The 24,303-nt window shown below is 42.9% G+C and overlaps 1 protein-coding gene across 6 annotated transcripts in view; it reads left to right on the top strand.

The window, feature by feature from the left end:
• The window catches only part of LOC137422152 (phospholipid-transporting ATPase ID), a 160,859-nt gene that overhangs the window by 113,589 nt on the left and 22,967 nt on the right, over positions 1-24,303 (top strand). For all 6 annotated transcript variants that reach the window (XM_078772335.1, XM_078772337.1, XM_078772340.1 and 3 more), the window contains exons 17-18: positions 11,849-11,964; positions 12,622-12,786. In XM_078772335.1, the coding sequence (XP_078628461.1) occupies positions 11,849-11,964; positions 12,622-12,786 (281 nt within the window). The remainder of the gene's footprint in view (positions 1-11,848; positions 11,965-12,621; positions 12,787-24,303) is intronic.

The raw sequence follows: 24,303 nt of genomic DNA, 5'->3' as shown, positions 1-24,303 counted from the left end.
TTTATAATGCATATTTTATTTCGATTTACTGTAATATTCTTTTAATATAGGTTTTAATTTAATTAATATCCCTGGTGTTGGGCTAGCGGCTAGGGTGCCGGCTTAGGATCCTAGAATCCTGGGTTCGAATCTCGGTCGATCGCCGAATTAATGCCAGGGGGGTTGACTCAGCCTGTCATCCTTCCGAGGTCGGCTAATTGAGTACCAGTTCACTGGTAATTCCCTGTTTGTCGTTGAAGGCGGCAAAAAGGGTTGGCGTCAGGAAGGGCATCCGGCCGTAAAACATTGCTTCAAAAAGGGGACCAAAAAAACAACAACTACCACGGTCCCCGAAAAGGCCAACCCCCGCCTTGCGGGGAAAAATGGCCTCTAAACGGTGGTTTTTAAATATTTTTATAGGTTTTAATTAATGTGTTATATTTTTATTTATATTATTATTAATTTTTTAGGCTAGAAAATGCTTATTTTACCGCAAAAATAATTAAAATCTAAAAAAATAAAAATACCTATAGGCCGCAGAATCCCGCGATATAATGAAAAATCCGATATATTATTTTACATATACTAGCGAGAAAAACCCGCGATGTACCGAAGCCGCGAAAAGTGAAGCGCGATATAGCGAGGGATTACTATATATATATATATATATATATATATATATATATATATATATATATATATATATATATATATATATATATATATATATATATATATATATATATACATATATATATATATATATATATATATATATATATATATATATACATATATATATATATATATACATACATATATAATATATAATATATATATATATATATATTGTTACGGTCCGCGGATAAGGATGTTGTTTGCCGAGCGGAGGCACCACGGCCGAACAGTTTCCCCGATTCACCCGATCCCCAAACGTTGGCCGGATCGCGCCACAGATATTCAATTTGGAAACCTCTAAAGCGACCGAATGTAAAGAGGAAGAAGAAGACATACAGAAGAGTAACGGGATTTATTATTTACACACACAAGCAAAAGGAGCAGTCAAAGTTATTTACAGGGAACATGGAAAAAGCAGGTGACACAGTGAAAATTACTAGCTTATCTAAACAGGCTTAACTTATACCCTTGACAGAACAAACAGAGACGGACTCACACGAATGGGGAATGGAGGCAGGAACGATTGGCTGGACCGGGAGGAAGGTTCAGCTCGGACCACAAGCTGGAAGGCTTTGCAGGGCGCACAGCAAACCGGGCCTCGTCAGGCTGGGAGCGAGCAGGGTGACGTCGTGCACTTCTCTCAAGGCTTCCCCGCGCTTCTCTCGCACACTTATGTTAAAGGCTTCCTTCTCGCTTCTCTTCCCTCCTTGCGCACTTCTCTCTGAAGCTCGTCTCTTTGCAGAACTCAGAACTCATCTCCTTGGGGAGCGTCCCGCGGCGGGTTATATAGGCCCCGCCCCTCAACCTTCGCGAACCTCCTCGATCGCTCTTCCTCCGCCCTCTCAAACCAAACCCCTCGTGCTTGGTTGGTTGTTCGGGGCTGGCTCACTCCTCCCCTCTATGACGAGGTGGAGACACGCCCTTCTTCTCCGAGCCTACCTCGTGGCGAATGGAGTCGCGGAGGGAACAGTTGGCAATTGCGGTTTTTGGGAATGGGAATGAAAGGGGATCTACTCTGATTTCACTTGGTGCAATGGAGTGTCATTTTAATGGAAGACAAAGCCTTAACCTAATACACAGAATAAGGAAATAAACTACTGAACAAGGGTATTATAGTGTCCTTCAATGTATGCTTTATGGACTAATTATGGGACGCCCTTTGACCTTTACACTACGGAGGTAGGAGGGGCCAGAATCGAGCAATAATTCATAACAATTTACAATACAATACAACACAATCAAAAAAACACAATCCTCATTTCCGCAACAATATATATATATATATATATATATATATATATATATATACATACACACACACACACACACACACACACACACACATACACACATGGGGCAAGAGGGGCAAGAGAGGATGCATGGAGTGGCCAAGATGGATATCGAAGGAAACTCCCAGGAGGGAAAACTGGAAATTTGGAAGGAGGGATTGGGGTGGGGATTAACGAGGGAAGTGATATATAAATATATATATATATATATATATGTATGTATATAATATCACAATCACTTCCCTCGTGACGAGGGAAGTGATAAACGAGGGAAGTGATATATATATATATATATATATATATATATATATATATATATATATATATATATATATATATATATAATCACAATCACTTCCCTCATTAATCCCCACCCCAATCCCTCCTTCCAAATTTCCAGTTTTCCCTCCTGGGAGTTTCCTTCGATATCCATCTTGGCCACTCCATCCATCCTCTCTTGCCCCTCATTCTTCCCCACACCCATTTTTTGTCCAAGTCTTCCTCTATCTTGGCCTTTAACTCTGCTGTTGGTGTTTCCCCCCTCTTTTAACTGTTCCTTTTGTCCTGTTGTGTCCTGATCCGTTCGGTGTACCAGTACTAGCTCTTCCGCGAGCTTTGACTATGTATACAATGAAACAGAGGGGCAATAGCCCTGGCGTTCACCTGGTAGAATAAACAGTATACTACACTGAATGAAGGTATTTTAAACCAATTTCAATTGTTGCTCGAAGACAGGGCAGCATGTACAGTGCATTCAGAATGTGTTGAGACCCCCTTCACTTTTTTCACATTTTGTTATGTTGCAGCCTTATGCTGAAATCGTTTAAATTCATTTTTTCCCCCATCAATCTACACTCAATACCCCATAATGACAAAGAGAAAACAGGATTTTAGAAAGTTTTGCAAATTTATTGAAAAGAAAAAACTGAAATATCTCATTGACATAAGTATTCAGACCCTTTGCTATGACACTTGAAATTTAGCTCAGGTGCCTCCCATTTCTCTTGATCATCTTTGAGATGTTTCTACACCTTGATTGGAGTCAACCTGTGGTAAATTCAATTGATTGGACATGATTTGGAAAGGCACACACCTTTCTATATAAGGTCTCACAGCTGACAATGCATATCAGAGCAAAAAACAAGCCATGAGGTCGAAGGAACTGCCTGCAGAGCTCAGAGACAGGATGGTGTCGAGCCACAGATCTGGGGAAGCCTACAAAAAAATCTCTGCTGCATTGAAGGTTCCCAAGAGCACAGTGGCCTCCATAATTCTTAAATGGAAGAAGTTTGGAGCAACTAGGAATCTCCCTAGAGCTGGCCGCCCGGCCAAACTGAGCAATCGGGGGAGAGGGCCTTGGTAAGAGAGGTGACCAAGAACCCGATGGTCACTCTCGCTGAGCTCCAGAGATCCTGTGTGGAGATGGGAGAAACTTCCAGAATGACAACCATCACTGCAACACTCCACCGATCTGGGCTTTATGGCAAAGTGGCCAGACGGAAGCCAAACAGTTCAATCTTGGTTTCGTCAGACCACAGAATCTTGTTTCTCGCAGTCTGAGAGTCCTTTAGGTGCTTTTTTGCAAACTTCAAGCGGGCTTTCATGTGTGTTTCACTGAGGAGAGGTTTCCGTCTGGCCACTCTGCTATAAAGCTGCTGCCAAAGTAATCGCTGCCAAAGGTGCTTCAACTAAGTACTGAGTTAAGGGTCTGAATACTTATGTAAATGTGATATTTCAGTTTTTTCTTTTTAATAAATTTGCAAAACTTTCTAAAATCCTGTTTTCTCTTTGTCATTATGGGGTATTGAGTGTGGAGTGATGAGGGAAAAAATGAATTTAAACGATTTCAGCATAAGGCTGCAACATAACAAAATGTGAAAAAAGTGAAGGGGTCTGAATACTTTCTGAATGCACTGTAGGGCTAATTTTTTTGTAAGTTTTTTCAGATTGAAACGATTGTCGAGGACCTCTTCGAAAATAGAAGTGGCAATACTCAAAGAAGAACAACAAAGAATAGCTAAATGTTTACTATAGAATATATAATCTGTAAGTTCACAATCATGAAGTAAGTAAGTAAACCAGTGTTCTATTAAGTGTTGATTTTAATGTCTGGCAAGTTCTAAAGTTATTCTTCTAATGAAAAAAGTTATACTGCTAATTGAATGGACGTTGGAATGGACTTCTGCACGATTGACGGAGAGACTGTGCCGCTTCATAAAACGATGATCTCCCCATCCACGTGGCGCCTTGATGGTGAGACCATGTTTGGCAGCGTCTTCACAAGCATGACGGCTTTCACACGCACCTCCGAAATGCTGACGTCACCGGCTTGTTGCCGATGATCTGTGACCCAATCGAGCAGTTTGTCCTCGAGCCTCAATGTCCTCATTATGTCGTCTCCATAGTCTGACGTCACCTCAGATATTCCGTCGAATTCCCGCCCAGCACCTCTGTTTCCGTGATCTTCAGCGTATCGAACAATGTTTAGTTTTTGATCCGCGGTGTATGATCGTCGTCGAGAACTCATGGTTAATTACGGTAAGAAAACTAGTGGAAAATAGAAGTCGCTGGTAAATCTTATGAACAACTGAATGAAGCTGTTAAAGAACACTTGGGTTTTATAATAAAATATAGCCAATTATCAGCAACCTGAGTACCACGTGATTGTCGTCCGACAAATAGGCTTCGGGTTGCATCGTTGGATTTTGCTATCCGACTTCCGCCGTTTATTTAATATGTGCTGCTATGTTTAAACATTGCGCAATTACAAAACTGAACATCGTGATTGATACGATTTACGACTGTCGTAAATTTAGTTCCTTGACCTGCCGTGATATTCTTTCATTAGTGGCCTCTAAAGGTGGTTCTTCCTAGAGCTGGCCGCCATTTTAAATTCAACCATTACGAAATCGTGGCCGACAGTCGTGGTTGAGATGGACTTCGCTGGTTTTGACAGATGTAATAACATATTTTACGTCGATATTTTTTTCATTTGGGTGCTGAAATGGGAGTGCATATTATATAGAGGTGTATAGATTTTTACACCGCAACAAAAGTTCAAGTTGGGGGTGCGCGTTATGCACAGGGGTGCGTTTTCCTCAACGATTTACGGTAGATTCCTGTTTAGAATGATTTTCAATTTTGTTTGGCTGCACGGCAGGCAGGTTGTGGAGACATCTCAAGGATGATCAAATGAAATTGAATGCACATGAGCTCAATTTGGAGTGTCATTGCAAAGGGGTTGAATACTTATTGACTCAAGACATTTCAGCTTTTCATTTTTAATTAATTTGGAAAAATATAATAAAAAAACAAGTACAGATACATTCAAAGTACACCTCCCCCATGCCAAATAAATACCATATCCTCCAGTGTGCGACACTGCTGGGGCACCTTCGGTGCTCAGCGTTTCCGCCATGCAGCACAGAAATACAGTATTGTGAGGGAGAGATGTACAATAATTGATTGATTAATTGCATGATTAAATAAATAAATAATAATCGAAAAATAATTATTTTCTTAATCAATTGAAGAATAGCATACCTAAACTACCAGTGTTTCATCCGAATCTAACTTTCGAAAAAATTAAGTCATTATGTCATTAATAATCTGAAAAATTAAGTCATTAATCGATTAATTGATTTATCAATAGATAAATGAACATATGTCACCCACAGGGTGAACCGTATCTTGCCAAAATGTGAACATGAGTGACTTGCTTCAGGTCACAGTGAGGTGAACAGAACTGCTATCCACTAGAAGCGCAAAGTGACCTTGACCTTTGACCTTGACCTTAATAATTTCGTATGGGGAATAGTATGTCTTCATGACCAACGCACATGAAATATTGAAAGATTTTGATGAGAACTGAGGAAATAATTTTTTCATGAAAATTCCGTTTTTTCGTCATGACGTCATCAAATGACGTCATAGCGTCAAACTGTTTACAGATCTGGGAAGCACTCATCAAGGGCATTCATATGAGGTATTACTCGATATGGTACCTACGATTTCAAAATTTGACCTTGGGGTCAATAATTTTCGACCTCCAGCGCTAACCATGAAGGTCAAGGCCGATCGCCACCAAAAAATAATCAGCTGAGCGCCGGACCATATACTAGATTCCCATGAAGTTTGGAGACGATCCGATCAAAGTTACTCAAAAAATAAGGATTTCAACATTTGACCTTGGGGTCAATAATTTTCGACCTCCAGCGCTAACCATGAAGGTCAAGGCCGATCGCCACCAAAAACTAATCAGCTGAGCGCCGGACCATATACTAGATTCCCATGAAGTTTGGAGACGATCCGATCAAAGTTACTCAAAAAATAAGGGTTTCGTCGACCTCCATGATTGACCACAAAGTGACCTTGACCTTTGACCTTGACCTTCAAAATTTTGTGTGCTGAAGGGTATCTCTATAGGACTCTGATATGTGAAGTTACATGCGAAGATATGCGAAGATATGGTACCTACGATTTCAACATTTGACCTTGGGGTCAATAATTTTCGACCTCCAGCGCTAACCATGAAGGTCAAGGCCGATCGCCACCAAAAACTAATCAGCTGAGCGCCGGACCATATACTAGATTCCCATGAAGTTTGGAGACGATCCGATCAAAGTTACTCAAAAAATAAGGGTTTCGTCGACCTCCATGATTGACCACAAAGTGACCTTGACCTTTGACCTTGACCTTCAAAATTTTGTGTGCTGAAGGGTATCTCTATAGGACTCTGATATGCGAAGTTACAGGAGTTTCCAATAATAACTGTGGTCTACAGAGTGATCTAAACGTGAAAAAAAATGATTAACCACAAACAAAAAAACAAAAAAACAAACAAAATGAACATATGTCACCCACAGGGTGAACCGTATCTTGCCATTTGACCTTGACCTTAATAATTTCGTATGGTGAATAGTATGTCTTCATGACCAACGCACATGAAATATTGAAAGATTTTGATGAGAACTGAGGAAATAATTTTTTCATGAAAATTCCGTTTTTTCGTCATGACGTCATCAAATGACGTCATAGCGTCAAACTGTTTACAGATCTGGGAAGCACTCATCAAGGGCATTCATATGAGGTATTACTCGATATGGTACCTACGATTTCAAAATTTGACCTTGGGGTCAATAATTTTCGACCTCCAGCGCTAACCATGAAGGTCAAGGCCGATCGCCACCAAAAACTAATCAGCTGAGCGCCGGACCATATACTAGATTCCCATGAAGTTTGGAGACGATCCGATCAAAGTTACTCAAAAAATTAGTGTTTCGTCGACCTCCATGATTGGCCGCAAAGTGACCTTGACCTTTGACCTTGACCTTCATAATTTTGTGTGCTAAAGGGTATCTCTAAAAGACTCTGATATGCGAACTTACAAGAGTTTCCAAAGGGAACTGTGCTCTACAGAGTGACCTAAACAATGCGAACTAAAGCAATACAATATACATGAAAAGTGCAGTTTTTTCGTCATAACGCCGTCAAATGACGTCACATTGTCAAACTAGTTATATGTTTGGAAAGCACTCAACAAGGGCTTCAATTTGAGGTACTACTCGATATGGTAACTGAAACTTGAAAATTTTACCTTTTGGTCAAAATTGAATGACCTTCAAAATGACCTTGAAGGTCAAGGCCGATCGACACCAAAAACTAATCAACTGAGCGCCATACCACACCCTATATACCCACCAAGTTTGGAGATCATAAGATCAAAGTTACTCAAAAAATAAGGGTTTCGTAATTTGACCTTGGGGTCAATAATTTTCGACCTCCAGCGCTAACCATGAAGGTCAAGGCCGATCGCCACCAAAAACTAATCAGCTGAGCGCCGGACCATATACTAGATTCCCATGAAGTTTGGAGACGATCCGATCAAAGTTACTCAAAAAATAAGGGTTTCGTTGACCTCCATGATTGACCGCAAAGTGACCTTGACCTTTGACCTTGACCTTCAAAATTTTGTGTGCTGAAGGGTATCTCTATAGGACTCTGATATGCGAAGTTACAGGAGTTTCCAATAATAACTGTGGTCTACAGAGTGATCTAAACGTGAAAAAAAAATGATTAACCACAAACAAAAAAACAAAAAAACAAAAAAATAAAACATCACCCACAGGGTGAACCGTATCTTGCCAGGGTTTCGTTGACCTCCATGATTGACCGCAAAGTGACCTTGACCTTTGACCTTGACCTTAATAATTTCGTATGGTGAATAGTATGTCTTCATGACCAACGCACATGAAATATTGAAAGATTTTGATGAGAACTGAGGAAATAATTTTTTCATGAAAATTCCGTTTTTTCGTCATGACGTCATCAAATGACGTCATAGCGTCAAACTGTTTACAGATCTGGGAAGCACTCATCAAGGGCATTCATATGAGGTATTACTCGATATGGTAACTGAAACTTGAAAATTTTACCTTTTGGTCAAAATTGAATGACCTTCAAAATGACCTTGAAGGTCAAGGCCGATCGACACCAAAAACTAATCAACTGAGCGCCATACCACACCCTATATACCCACCAAGTTTGGAGATCATAAGATCAAAGTTACTCAAAAAATAAGGGTTTCGTAATTTGACCTTGGGGTCAATAATTTTCGACCTCCAGCGCTAACCATGAAGGTCAAGGCCGATCGCCACCAAAAACTAATCAGCTGAGCGCCGGACCATATACTAGATTCCCATGAAGTTTGGAGACGATCCGATGAAAGTTACTCAAAAAATAAGGGTTTCGTCGACCTCCATGATTGACCACAAAGTGACCTTGACCTTTGACCTTGACCTTCAAAATTTTGTGTGCTGAAGGGTATCTCTATAGGACTCTGATATGCGAAGTTACATGCGAACATATGCGAAGATATGGTACCTACGATTTCAACATTTGACCTTGGGGTCAATAATTTTCGACCTCCAGCGCTAACCATGAAGGTCAAGGCCGATCGCCACCAAAAACTAATCAGCTGAGCGCCGGACCATATACTAGATTCCCATGAAGTTTGGAGACGATCCGATCAAAGTTACTCAAAAAATAAGGGTTTCAACATTTGACCTTGGGGTCAATAATTTTCGACCTCCAGCGCTAACCATGAAGGTCAAGGCCGATCGCCACCAAAAACTAATCAGCTGAGCGCCGGACCATATACTAGATTCCCATGAAGTTTGGAGACGATCCGATCAAAGTTACTCAAAAAATAAGGGTTTCGTCGACCTCCATGATTGACCAAAAAGTGACCTTGACCTTTGACCTTGACCTTCAAAATTTTGTGTGCTGAAGGGTATCTCTATAGGACTCTGATATGCGAAGTTACAGGAGTTTCCAATAATAACTGTGGTCTACAGAGTGATCTAAACGTGAAAAAAAATGATTAACCACAAACAAAAAAACAAAAAAACAAAAAAACAAAAAAACAAACAAAATAAAAACATATGTCACCCACAGGGTGAACCGTATCTTGCCAAAATGTGAACATGAGTGACTTGCTTCAGGTCACACTGAGGTGAACAGAACTGCTATCCACTAGAAGCGACTCTTTGAGGAATGTCTGCCCACGAGATATTGAAAGATTTTGATGAGAACTGAGGAAATAATTGTTTCATGAAAATTCCGTTTTTTCGTCATGACGTCATCAAATGACGTCATAGCGTCAAACTGTTTACAGATCTGGGAAGCACTCATCAAGGGCATTCATATGAGGTATTACTCGATATGGTACCTACGATTTCAAAATTTGACCTTGGGGTCAATAATTTTCGACCTCCAGCGCTAACCATGAAGGTCAAGGCCGATCGCCACCAAAAACTAATCAGCTGAGCGCCGGACCATATACTAGATTCCCATGAAGTTTGGAGACGATCCGATCAAAGTTACTCAAAAAATAAGGATTTCAACATTTGACCTTGGGGTCAATAATTTTCGACCTCCAGCGCTAACCATGAAGGTCAAGGCCGATCGCCACCAAAAACTAATCAGCTGAGCGCCGGACCATATACTAGATTCCCATGAAGTTTGGAGACGATCCGATCAAAGTTACTCAAAAAATAAGGGTTTCGTCGACCTCCATGATTGACCACAAAGTGACCTTGACCTTTGACCTTGACCTTCAAAATTTTGTGTGCTGAAGGGTATCTCTATAGGACTCTGATATGCGAAGTTACAGGAGTTTCCAATAATAACTGTGGTCTACAGAGTGATCTAAACGTGGAAAAAAAATGATTAACCACAAACAAAAAAACAAAAAAACAAACAAAAAAACAAACAAAAAAACAAACATACAAGCTGACTAATACATCTTGCAAAAACTTCGTTTTGGCAAGATAAAAACAAACATACAAGCTGACTAATACATCTTGCAAAAACTTCGTTTTGGCAAGATAAAAATACTCTTTAAAGCCAAACCAACAACCAAATCAAAAATCTTTACAGGCGATGTCATGCAGCACCTGGAGATGGAATAGGAAAGGAGGTGTGTACAAAAATTCCACTTTGACATTCGATATTATGTGTCGATCAGTGACAAAAATCTCAATGTAATCCATTTTAAATTCAGGCTGATATATATATATACTGTAATGTCGTTTTTATTTACATCATAAACAAAAGAAAAGTACAAGAGAATATTATTTCAATCCATGAGGTAACACCAAACATATAGACCATTTGTTAATTTCAGTACTTGATGCTCTTTCATTTATTAATCACATGCGTGACCTTTCAAGGAACTTCAACACAGTAGAATGCCATTAGGCCCTTCAAGCCTACATAATGTGCTCTATCCTTTTTAAGTGCTGAGCATCAAGCAAGAAAACAGCATGTACTATTTTTTACGGCATAGCCCATAGGGCAAAGCCATCTAGAAGAGTGTTTATCCGTCTGTGTGTATGTCCCCTCAAACGTATACCAATCAGAGCTGAGGATCTGGTCACATGACAGGGTGATGTGATTACATCTGATGTCATTACGGCGGTACGGCGGCTGACTCTCCGCCATTTTGTGATTGTGAGGGCTCCGCCATTTTGATTCTAATTTTGTTCAGGCCGAACATATCGTCGAATCTGTCATATATCACAATTGCCATGCTCTACCATTAGCATCTTTCATTCAGTGTGAAACACAAACAAACCGATTGTTAAAATGCCCATCAAATGTCGAAAGCATCGGCATTACGGCTCTTTCAACAAAAGGGTATGTATAGGCCTAGGCCTTAGGCTTCATGCTTCACCTTTGGACCGTTTCGGACAAATTAAGCCCATGTTTCTAAATACAGTAGTGTATCATTTCTGTAGTATCGTTTTCATAATAGTAATAATAATAATATAGTAAATATGACCATAACACTTTAATCCCAATGTCGTGAATACAAAGTTAATGGAATGAAGCGCTGCATGGTTTGTCAATCAATGATAAGCAGTGTACGGTACTAACAACCGCGGAAGTAAGGAATTTGTCTCGGTGTTTTGATAACATGTTATTAACCCAACCCTTGTGGGGTATATAGATTAGAGTAGATCTTCCCTCAGTTCTGTAAGTAAAACTTACCTCACAGATGTCAGGATTCCTCCAAATGTCTTTGTTTAATGTGATAAACAGCATTAGCGACTGTTTTAAAAAGCGAATAATATGTGTTTGTGGTTTATAATATTTCACAAGCCAGGCTACGCCGTGGCCGGGTACCTCAAACTACGCCGCTGTTTCGGTCTTGTTTTATTAAGTCTTTGTTATGACTCGGCCAGGATTTGAACTGCTGACCGCTTCGACTCAGAGTAGATTCTGTAAACATTAAGCCATCAATTCTGATTTTTTAAAAATGCTCTTATTTTGAAATGTAATTTGCAACATGACTTTTACACCGCATTGATTTTACTTTTTCAAATGTTCCCAACTATCAGTAAGAAATCCAGAAGGAAAGATAAAGCTTTACTGCAAGGGCGCCGACACCATCATTTTTGACCTGCTTCATGAAGACTGTCGGGAACTGACGTTAAAAACGACTGAACATCTGAATGTACGGTCAACCATAATTGTGTTTTCAAGCTGGAATGTACGCACGCAGTCCTTTTTGTAATGTCCACATGACAAAAAGTCAACCTAATTTGGACGAAAAAGCATGAATTCTTGTTTGTTTAAAGTTTTACATGAGATAAGTGTTTTAAAACTTTATTCATCTGAAATATGTTTCTCACCTTGGGTTGACGGTGGGAAGGTCCCTAATTTTCACTTGGGGCATTTATTGTTCTTTATTGATGTTGAAAATGTAATGTGTATGTATGTATGTATGCATGTATGTATGTATGTATGTATATATATATATATATATATATATATATATATATATATATATATATATATATATATATGTATATATATATATATGTGTATATATATATATATTTGTATATATATATATACATACATACATACATACATGCATACATACATACACATTACATTTTCAACATCAATAAAGAACAATAAATGCCCCAAGTGAAAATTAGGGATGTATATATGTATATATAATATATATATATATATATATATATATATATATATATATATATATATAGAGAGAGAGAGAGAGAGCGTGAGTGAGTGAGAGTGAGTTTTGTTTTTTCTGAATTTCTGAAAAAAAAACAAGTTTTTATCTGAATTTTTTTTCTGGCAGATGTTTGCTGGTGAGGGTCTTCGCACGCTCTGCCTTGCCTATAAAGACCTGGACGAGGCTGGTTTTGAGGAGTGGTCCAGACTTCATCATGATGCAAGCACAGCTCTGGATGAGCGTGAAGAAAAACTTTCAGCTGTTTATGAGGAAATTGAAAAGGACATGATGGTATGATTGTTTTGGTCATTATACACAAGTAACATTGACACAGGAAGAGGCCATTTGAGACATCCTGCCATCCTGTACTTACTTTTTCCACATGCGAAATTTGCATTTATGTTTATTTAAATTATACAATGGACTACAAAATGTAAATGTTTCATGATATTTGTTATATTATATCACCTTTACCTATCAATATTGTTGAAATGAAGATCAAATAGCTGTATGTTGAAATATGTTGAAAAAGTCAAAACTTTACATGGGGTGTACTTACTTTTTCACGTGACTGTATATATACTTACGCTAACATTCGGGGTCTGCCTAGCAGGCACGTAAGACATCGGCCATTATAAAAGCTCGCCGTGTTAAGTGTGGAAAAGTTCTGAGGAGATTGCGGCTGACTCAATAGCGCAGTGGGCTGTTGACGCATTATCATCGGAGGTCCGTGGTTCGAGCCCTGCATTGAGCCAGAATTTTTTCACACTTAGCCCCTCGCAGGAATTTGATTCCTGTTTATAAAAATTGTATATATGTATGTATATGTATATATGTACATACAGACTTGGCATTTAATATGGAATTTTTTTTTTTTGACTTAGGTTTACTTTCTTAACTCAGTATATGAATCTGGTGAGTTTCTTTTACACTTTGGTGATTTATTTGTTAAAAGAACCATGTCACTGATTGTCTGTCGCAGCAAGAAGTCAACAGGATTATATCACAGATGGCGTGGCAAAATGTACGGACAGGTGCATTTGACGATTGGCTTCACAGTCGGGTATACAAGGGTTGTTGCGTTCTGTATTTGTGGAAAAGAACTGCTGCACGTCTCCAAAAGTTATTGCCGCTTCCTCTGGAGATGGTCCGTCAACTCGACAATGCTGTTTGTCATGGAGTGGTGGCTGTACGAAATTACGGCATGAAAGAACGTGCTATTGCTCGGCAGTATGGCATCACTCAAGGTCAGGTGTCAAAGATCCTGAAACGAAATGCTCAGAGGGGTGTCCCTACTCCAATACCGAGGCCAGGACGTCCCCGCAGAACCACAAGGAGGGATGATCGCCAGCTGCACCGGTTAATCCGCAATGGCCGTACCAAGTCAGCTAATCTGCTTCGGGCTGAGTGGCAGCAACTGACAAATGTGCCTGTATCCAGAAGGCCAGTCAACCAACGACTGCTTCAAGCAGGCTATCGTGCCAGGCGTCCCCTGAGAAAGCCACGCCTGACCAGACAACACCGCCAGCGCCGATTGCAGTGGGCCAGAGAGCACCGTCAATGGCAGCCAGGACACTGGAATCACGTGATCTTCAGTGACGAGTCTAGATTTCTGGTCTATCATCAAGATGGCCGCGTCCGAGTGCGCAGACAAGTGCATGAAGCCTACAACAAAGGTTGTATAGTGCCAGTAGTCCAAGCTGGAGGTGGTTGGGTGACCGTTTGGGCTGCTTTTCATGCAGAGGGCAAAACTGACCTGGTTGTTCTGAATGGAAACCTGAACCAGTTCAAGTACAGGGCCATTCTGGAAGAAACATTGCTTCCATTTGCTCGTGCAGCCTTTCGAGGAAACTTTATCTTCCAAGATGACAATGCACGGCCTCATCGTGCTCGCATGATCCAACACTTTATTGCTGACCGTGGTGTAGAGCATATGGAGTGGCCTGCCATGTCCCCGGATATGAATCCGATAGAGAACTTGTGGGCAGAATTAATGCGTCAAATCGACCACTTGGACTAGCAGCCGACCACTGTGCGTGAATTGCAGCAGGCTATTGTCACTGCATGGCAAGCGATTCCTGTCCAAACCTTGGCAAATCTCGTGAACAGCATGCCTTAACGTGTACGTGCTCTCCTGAATGCTCGTGGGGGTTACACGAAGTACTGAACTGTAATTTTACTGTCCGTAATCCCAGTCATAATTTAACTTTTGTTTTTGTTAAAACAGTTTTTGGCTAATGTGCAAAATAAAGAGATACTTCTGGAAAACGTACAGAAGTTTAACACAGTACTGTCCATGAATTGAGTTCGATATCAGTTTACATCACTTTCAAGGATCAATTTATTTGTTTCGAAATGTCAAATGTGGTTTTCGTTTCTTTTAAAGGTCACATTAACAAAATCTAGAATAATTTCAACATAATTCCAATGAACTTTTGGTTCTAAGACATCTTGAAAAGTAAGTTCACCCCCACAAAAAAAAATTCCATAGTAAATGCCAAGTCTGTATATATATATATATATATATATATATATATATATATATATATATATATATATATATATATATATATATATATATATATATACATATATACATACATACATACATATATATATATATATATATATATATATATATACACACATATATATATATATATGGCAGTCAATAAGTAACCTTAAAATATTTTTCACAACTTGTTTATTGCATGTACGTGTGTAATATCCTGAATACGGTGACAAATATATATATATATATTGGGGACTAAATTCATGGTTTAGAAAAGAGACTGAGGGCACGTGACAGTGAGAACAATTATAGGCACTGCTTTAATGCACACATCTGGGCCGTATATTGATATGAGTTGGAAAGAGGAGGAGGTGGAAAGCAAGAGGGCTGTCAGATGCTTGTGATTGGCAGGTGGTGGCAGACCTAAAGCCACAATTGGTATTCCCAGAGGAGGTCTGTGTGACAAGGTTGCGGCCTGACATTGTCATATGGTCAGGTGCAACAAGACAGGTCATCTTAGGATAATTGTCTGTACCTTCGGAAGAGAACATGGAGGAGGTGCAAGAGAGGAAGAGAGGAAAATACAGTGAGCTGGAGGCAGAGTGCCGGGAGAAGGGTTAGCGAGTTTCTTGTGAGCCATTTGAGGTGGGGTGTGGAGGGTATATTGGCAATTCCCTTTCTGCATTTCTTGCTCGGCTTGGAGTGTGTTGGACAGAAAGAAGGAGGATGTGTGACAAAGTGGCCCAGGTTGCCTTAAAAGGCTCACTGTTGATATGGAGGAAGTTTATGGAGGCACGTCGAATGGTGTTTGTTGAGGTTGTGGGTGGTGGTTCATTTCAGCCTAAATGGGTAATGACTGAGCTCGGAAGAGAAATGGAGATGTGTGTGTGTGTGTGTGTGTGTGTGTGTGTGTGTGTGTGTGAGTGTGTGTGTGTGTGTGTGTGTGTGTGTGTGTGTGTGTGTGTGTGTGTGTGTGTGTGTGTGTGAGAGTGTGTGTGTGTGTTGCAGGAGTTGGGTGTGTGTGTGTTGCAGGAGTGTGTATTTGTGTGTGTGTTGCAGGAGTTTGTGTGTGTGTGTGTTGCAAGGGTAGGTGTGGTTTTGCATGAATTTGTTTTTGTTTGAGTGGTGCATGTTGTAAGGGTAGGTGGTTGTTTTTTTTTGTTATTTTTGGTGTGTGAGTGGATGATTGGATGAGTGGCTGTGGATTCTGGGAGTGGAGGCGGTTTTGTTGTTGTAGTCTGTGTTCTCACAAGCCTGGTGTTGGCTTCGCGGTTAGGGTGCCGGCTTGGGATCCTGGGTTCGAATCCCGGTCGATCGCTAAATTAACACCAGGGGGGTTGACTCAACCTGTCATCCTTCCGAGGTCGGCAAATTGAGTACCAGCTTGCTGGGATGAATGATCCCGGTGTGTACCCCGGTTTAGAATAGGTACACCGTATCTCTGCGCATCGTAAGAGGCGACTAAGGGTTGGCGCCAGGAAGGGCATCCGGCCATAAAAACATTGCCTCAAACAGGGAACCATGATTTTCATGGGGCCCGCAAGGCTAACCCCTGCTCTAGCGGGGAAAATGGCCTTAAAACGATCATTCATTCATTCAGTCTGTGTTTTCACTGGCTAGGGGTGTGGGTATGTACGCATCCGGGTGTAGCTGCTGCATGTGGAGGCATATGTGCCCCTGCTGGCCCACATTAGCTGACCGTATCGAGGTTGAAGGGCTGAAACGGGATGATTCTGAAGACCTTGACTGAGGACCTGGTCAGGGAGGCACACTTGTGACCATGTGTGTTTTGAAATTATATTTATTGGAGACCAAAATAATGGTTTAGAAAAGAGACTGAGGGCACGTGACAGTGAGAACAATTTTATAGGCACTGCTTTAGTGCACACATCTGGGCCGTATTCCGGGTGTGTGAGTATTGCCATCATCCCATCTGTGTGTTTGTCTGTTTGTCAGCAGAATAACTAAAGAATGAGAATAGTACGAATCGACATATTTGGCACAGCGCTTTATCTTTGGAATGTATCGGTTGAGTTCAACTTTGAGCTCACAATGAAAAAATTAAAATGAAATTTAATGCAGGACTATATTTCCTCACACCACGGCCATAAGCCGATGTACGAGTAATGTGATAATCATTTCTGTTTGTACAATATGAAGCTCTGTGCCTTGGCAATTACACCTGCTCATATTGTCGAGTACTTCTGCTGACAAACAGACAAACACACAAACGCAAAGATCACAATATTTGTATGCCGAGCAGAGACAGGAAGCACATCAAAAGAGTATTTTTAGCAAGAACAAAGGGCTCATGAGACTGGAGTAGAGAAAGATGGGTGACTATCTCAGGCAGGCAAAGATCAACAGCAGCCATTGTTACATATTTATGGGAATGTATGTGAAGTACTATTCAGGTCTTGGCTTATCAATGTATAGTAGATTAAGGGTTGTTGTGGTTGGAGGGTCAGGAGCCCTTCTGGAAAAAGAGACCGGAAACGGAAGGAAAAAGACACGAGGAAGAAAAGCGACGAGGATTCTTCTTCCTCGCCCCGCTCCGACGAGAGGTGGGATTGATATTGAGCCGTGTGGAAAAGCGGCGTTCCCGAGCCCGTCTGGCGAGAGGAGTTACCGGGACGGATACCTGCCCGGTGGACGTCAAACTGCCGTGTGGCCGTGCACCGACCCAGCGTCTGGCACCGTTCGCGACACCGTCTACAAAGACGCGTACGGGTCGCACGTTGGGGCCTAACAACGCGTTGCAAGCGGCGTGTGGCTTTTGCTTGCTTTACAGTACCCGCTTCGCATGGCCACGAGGGGGCTGCAGCCGTGGTCCCCGGTACGATACCTGCCCAGTGGAAACACGTCCACCCGGGGTTCGTTCAACCGCCCGAGTGCGGCGAAGCCGACCATCATCTTGGTCAGGAGGGGCCCAGAGACATTGTGAGGGACAGAGACCAAAAGGGGGTCGTGAGTACAAAAGGGGATACACATATATAAGATGGCCATCTTAATCATCTTGGGGATTGATTGTGGATTGTGAATTGTTGATGGTGGATTGCTCGGGGAAAATATCCTTGATTGTAGCATTGAACTTGTATGGTATCATTACCCTTGAAATATATCATTGAAACTCAGTTTTCTCTTGGGTGGAATTCATATGGATTGCGTGGCGAAAGCGCATATGTGATACAACTTTCTGGCGAAGTTCCTCTCACGGTCCGGGGGTCACCGAGACCAGGTAGTCACCGAGGGGACCACGTAACAGAATTGGGGGCTGGTCCAAATTACGATTTGCGGATTCGCAATTGGGTCTACGTCCGGGATCTAAAATTGTATAAAATAATAAAATAATATTTTTATTAATTAAAATTTATTAATTAAGTAGTAATTGGAAAATTTTTGGGGAAATTGGGGTAAAGTCTTGGGTGAAGGTTAACAGGTGTTAACGATAGTCACCATGGCGTTTGTGGCACAGAACTTTGCGGTAACACCGAGTGAGGCACAGTTCCGAGCGTTACTAAAGTCGGACCTCTTGAAATTGGCCAAACATTTTAACTTGGAGGTCCGAACTAATTTGAGGAAGGCAGAGTTGCAGGCCACGGTGATACAATCTATGGTGGGATTAGGAACATGGGACGAGTTAGCCTGGGAGTGGCTACCCGAAGAACCAGAAGATGTTGAGCTCCGGAAACTGGAGTTGCAATTACGGAGCCAGGAACGGATTAAAGAATAAGAAAGGAAAGCAGAAAAGGAAAGAGCAGAAGAAGAAAGGAAAGCAGAAAAGGAAAGAGCAGAAGAAGAAAGGAAAGCAGAAAAGGAAAGAGCAGAAGAAGAAAGGAAAGCAGAAAAGGAAAGAGCAGAAGAAGAAAGGAAAGCAGAAGAGAGGAGAGAAGAGAAACAAGCAGAGGAAAGGAGAGTGGAACGAGAACTCCAGGAAAGGTTAGAAGAGAGGAGAGAAGAGAAACAAGCAGAGGAGAGCTGCAAGGGAACTCGAAGCAGAGGAGAGAAAAGCAGAAAGGGAATTAAAGGAACGTGACATGGAGCTTCGGCAGGAAATTAAATTCAAGGAGCTGGAGTTAATGAGAGAACGGGGAGAGGCACCACCCTTGCTGACGGGGTCGACACCTTACCAGAAAACCTGGGATGTGGGCAGACATGTGAGGCTGGTTCCACCGTTCAGTGAAAAGGAAGTTGCGAGATTTTTTCCACACTTTGAGAAAGTGGCTCGACAATTAAACTGGCCGGAGGAGGCCTGGACCATACTCGTGCAAAGTGTGCTGGTGGGAAAAGCTCAAGAGATTTATTCGGCGCTACCAATGGACCAATGTGCAGATTATGAGGTACTGAAGAAGCACATCCTCAAAGCCTATGAGTTGGTTCCGGAAGCTTACAGGCAAAAATTCAGGAATGCCAGGAAGAGGGAGAGTGAGACCCATGTGGAGTTTGCCAGAGTGAAAGAAAACATGTTTGATCGGTGGTGGGAGTCAAAAGGAGTCGGGAAAGACTTCGAAACATTGCGTGACTTGATCCTGGTGGAGGAATTTCAGCAGTGTGTCCACGAGGACATCAAAGTGTACCTGCAGGAAAAGAAAGTACCAAAGTTGTGGGACGCAGCCCCCATGGCAGATGATTATGCCTTAACCCACCGAATAGGGGTCCACGAACCTAACTCCTCGCCTAGATCTCCGCAAGGGAGGTGGGGAACAGCAGGTGCGGAGAACGACAATACATGGCGGCGACCTCGAGAGGATTATGGGGACAACGCGGATACCCCACCTGGTCGAAATCAGAGGGATGCGGGCCCAAGACAAACTTATATTTCGGGGGGCCCAAGGCAGACCACGAGTTTTTCCTCCGGGCCTACTTGCGCTTTTTGCAAGAAACCTGGACACTTGATGTCCAGTTGTTACCGCATGAAAAGGGAAGACCCAGAGTGGAGTCCGACTATTACGACTCCAAATGCAATGGCCATTGTGAGAAATCGCCATCAAAAGGGTTACCAACCATTTATTTCAGAGGGGTTTGTGTCACTGGATGGAGCCTCGACTAACCGGAGACCGGTTAGGATATTGAGGGACACAGGAGCACATCAATCTTTAATGCTTGAAGGCATTTTGCCATGCTCCGAGGAGACGGCAACGGGGGATAGTGTTCGTTTACAGGGGATCGGGGGCGGTGTTAGTGCTCCACTTCATGTCATCCATTTGGAGTCCGATTTGGTGTCAGGACCGGTCACCGTCGGGTTACAAGCCACGCTTCCTGTAGAGGGTGTATCTGTGGTTATCGGGAATGATTTGGCCGGGGGTCAAGTTTATGGTAACCTGAGGGTTGGCAAAGAGCCCAGCAGGGAAAATAACACCACACCAGCTCGGGATGGCGACAAAAGTACCAAGTTATTTGTAGGGGGACTGAACTTCAAAACAGAGGAAGAAGTTCTGACCTCTGTCTTCAACAGATATGGGCCGCTGGTGGAAGTGCGGTTGGTAAGAGACAGGGAAACGCAACAGTCAAGAGGGTTCGGCTTTGTCACGTTTGCAAGCACAAAAGACGCCAGAGAGGCAGAGAAGAATTGGAATGGCAAGGATTTGGAGGGTCGGACCATAACAGTAGGGAAGGCATTTCGTAGGCGTCGAGAGGTCTACAGGAGAGTACAACTGGGCGGTAGTTTTGGTGGTGGCCGCAATCAATATTATTATGGAGGCTCCCTGAGTTACGGCAGCTCCCGAAGGAAGGATTGTCAAAGTAGTGGCCGAGAAGGAGACCGCTATATTTGGGACTACAGTGACAAGCGGTCCCCCCATAATTATTAGGGAAGTTCTGAAAAGCTGAAGCACTGAAGGCGGCGGAGCCGCCGAGCCAAGATTCCTACACGGATTAACCGTGAACGCCCCGTTCCTAAAGGCGTCCATGTAGTGAACTTTCATGCACGGACTAACCGTGAACTCCACGTTCCTCAAGGCGTCCATGTAGAGAACTTTCCTGCACGGACTAACCGTGAACTCCACGTTCCTGAAGGCATCCATGTAGTGAATACTCGGCTTGGCCTCCCGGAAAAAGTGCTATCGAGTTGCTTAACTTTGGATCTTTGATCAACCCCTTAACCTTCATTCACAAGAAACTGACAGTCAAAGTCAGAGGGTCATGAGATGGAGTTTGGCTTGGTAGGAGTCCAACGGGAAATTGAACATGTAAAGGGCAGGGACAATGTCGTTGCTGGTGCTTTGTCCAGAGTGAATTACCTTTGAAAATCTCTGGGGGTTTTGTGAAATATTGTTGCTTTATTTTTGAGTTGTGATAATTGTTGCCCAGGGGAACTGATGATTTGGGGGTTGAGTTACCTGGTTTGTTTATCCAAGTTGGCCGGCAAAGAAAGTTTTCGCTGGGTTCAAACTTTCTTTCTTGAAGGGGGGGAGTGTTACATATTTATGGGAATGTATGTGAAGTACTATTCAGGTCTTGGCTTATCAATGTATAGTAGATTAAGGGTTGTTGTGGTTGGAGGGTCAGGAGCCCTTCTGGAAAAAGAGACCGGAAACGGAAGGAAAAAGACACGAGGAAGAAAAGCGACGAGGATTCTTCTTCCTCGCCCCGCTCCGACGAGAGGTGGGATTGATATTGAGCCGTGTGGAAAAGCGGCGTTCCCGAGCCCGTCTGGCGAGAGGAGTTACCGGGACGGATACCTGCCCGGTGGACGTCAAACTGCCGTGTGGCCGTGCACCGACCCAGCGTCTGGCACCGTTCGCGACACCGTCTACAAAGACGCGTACGGGTCGCACGTTGGGGCCTAACAACGCGTTGCAAGCGGCGTGTGGCTTTTGCTTGCTTTACAGTACCCGCTTCGCATGGCCACGAGGGGGCTGCAGCCGTGGTCCCCAGTACGATACCTGCCCGGTGGAAACACGTCCACCCGGGGTTCGTTCAACCGCCCGAGTGCGGCGAAGCCGACCATCATCTTGGTCAGGAGGGGCCCAGAGACATTGTGAGGGACAGAGACCAAAAGGGGGTCGTGAGTACAAAAGGGGATACACATATATAAGATGGCCATCTTAATCATCTAGGGGATTGATTGTGGATTGTGAATTGTTGATGGTGGATTGCTCGGGGAAAATATCCTTGATTGTAGCATTGAACTTGTATGGTATCATTACCCTTGAAATATATCATTGAAACTCAGTTTTCTCTTGTGTGGAATTCATATGGATTGCGTGGCGAAAGCGCATATGTGATACAACTTTCTGGCGAAGTTCCTCTCACGGTCCGGGGGTCACCGAGACCAGGTAGTCACCGAGGGGATCACGTAACACCATGACCAAGTAGCCGCAACATCTGATACGAAGCAGTGATAGAAATATGCACCCTCGGAGTCTCGCGAGATCTCGGAGACGGTGGGAGGGATTTTCGAAGCTCCACACGGTCTCCACGTTTTTCGAAGTTAAGTCTGTTCGAAATTGTATTTTGTCGAAACTGTATTTATCTTTCGGTGTGTGAAGTTATTGTGTGCAACTTTGGTTGTTTCTCGGTGTTTATCTTTCATAAATTGATCGTCTGTTTGCCGTGTCGCGAGCAAGGCCTTTGCCGCGTCGCGAACGATTTGAAATCGAAGTTAAGTGATTGTTCCCATTTGTATTTTCGTTAAAACTGTATTTATTTATGGTGTTGTACGTATATTGTGTCCCGACAAAGATTTTTCGGTGCAAATCTTTCATACCTGTATTGAAAATCGTGTTAATTCGTGTCTTGTCTTGAGGCCTTGTACAGTGTACACTGTACAACCTTGAGGCTTTGTTTTTCTCTCAGCGGTCCGTCGTTTGTGATCCAATAACTTTCGTTCTCTGTATTCCCAGTCTTTTCACCCATAGCCTACTTCCTTGTGTAAATGTCAACTAAAAAAAAAAAAAAACAAAACATTTCCTTCTCTGTTCTCATTCGTTTATTCATTCTTATTCGTTCGTTCGTTCTTCGACCACGTGTTTCTCCCCCATTTCCCCAGATAGTTTTCACTGTTATTAACCTTCAATGTTTACACTTTCCCCTCAAGTTATGTATTCCGTCATATTTTATAACACCTTTTTCTTCTTCTTCTTTAAAAGGCTGCTTTCGACTTGCTCACCAAATCAATTCATCCCCAAAAAAATATCCATCTCCTATAGTGCCTTTTTTCTACATTCCCTAAACTCTCCTGCACTCCATCCTCCATCCAGCGTCCTTAAACGTATTTTTAACTCGAAGGTCACAAGAAACTCATTTTGCAATAAATGTTCGTTTCCCATAAATCGTACACTTTCGAAAATCCAAACTCACCCCTCCCCTCCAAATCTTCCCCATAACCCCTCCCCTCCAAATCTTCCCCATCACCCCTCCCCTCCAAATCTTCCCCATCACCCATCCCTTTCAAATCTCCCCCCTTGCCCCCTCCCTCCTAAACTACCCCCTCACCCCTCCCCGCCAAGACGCCCCCTCGCCCCTCCCCTCCTAGACTCCTCCCTCACCCCTCCCCTCCAAATCTCCCCCATATCCCATCCCTTTCAAATCCCTCCCCTTGTCCCTTCCCTCCCAAACTCCCCCCTCACCCCTCCCCTTCAAATCTCCCCACCCTCATTGCTTCTCAATTTCCCCCCTCTCACTCCCCCTCCTCAAAGCGTCCTCCCCGCTTCTTCCCCCTTCCAACTCTCACCTCCATCTCCCCCAACCTTCTGCCTCGCTCTTCCCCCTCCTCAAATAACACCTCATTGTGCCTCACCCAATCACCATCAAACCTTTTGTCCGCCCCATCCTTCCCTTTCTCCGAGCTATTCTGAAATCTCTGACACACCTTCAACAGCTCTCCCTACCCCTTCCACCTCTTCCACATCTTACCCTACCCCTCCTCCCCCCTGTTCTGTATCTGATGCTCCCCCTTCCTCTTCATTAACGGTATGGACCTCAAACATCCGGGGCCTTCGTTCAAACTTAACTGATCTCTCCATACAGGTTGCTTCTGTCAAACCAGACGTGATCTGCTTAACAGAAACTTTCCTCCTTTATGATGTCTCTGATTCCTTAGTATCTCTCCCGGGCTACTCCCTCCTCCGGTATGATAGACCTGAGCCTCGTCCTGGAGGCGGGGTTGCTATCTTTATCAAAAACTCTCTTCCTCACTTGCCCTGCACTGCACTCTCTCCACCTCACCCCCAAGAATACCTCTGGCTACGGCTTCCCCTTCGCTCCCACCTCTTGTTCATATGTGTGTTGTACCGTCCACCAAACAGTGATGACTCCATCTACATCTCGCTGTCTGATAATATGGACCAACTTCT

Source organism: Myxine glutinosa, chromosome 2 (assembly GCF_964187855.1).
Source record: "Myxine glutinosa chromosome 2, kmMyxGlut1.1, whole genome shotgun sequence".
NCBI classification, from domain to species: domain Eukaryota; kingdom Metazoa; phylum Chordata; class Myxini; order Myxiniformes; family Myxinidae; genus Myxine; species Myxine glutinosa.
The sequence above is the reverse complement of the archived record's forward strand: the minus strand, read 5'-3'. Positions and strand labels throughout refer to the sequence as shown.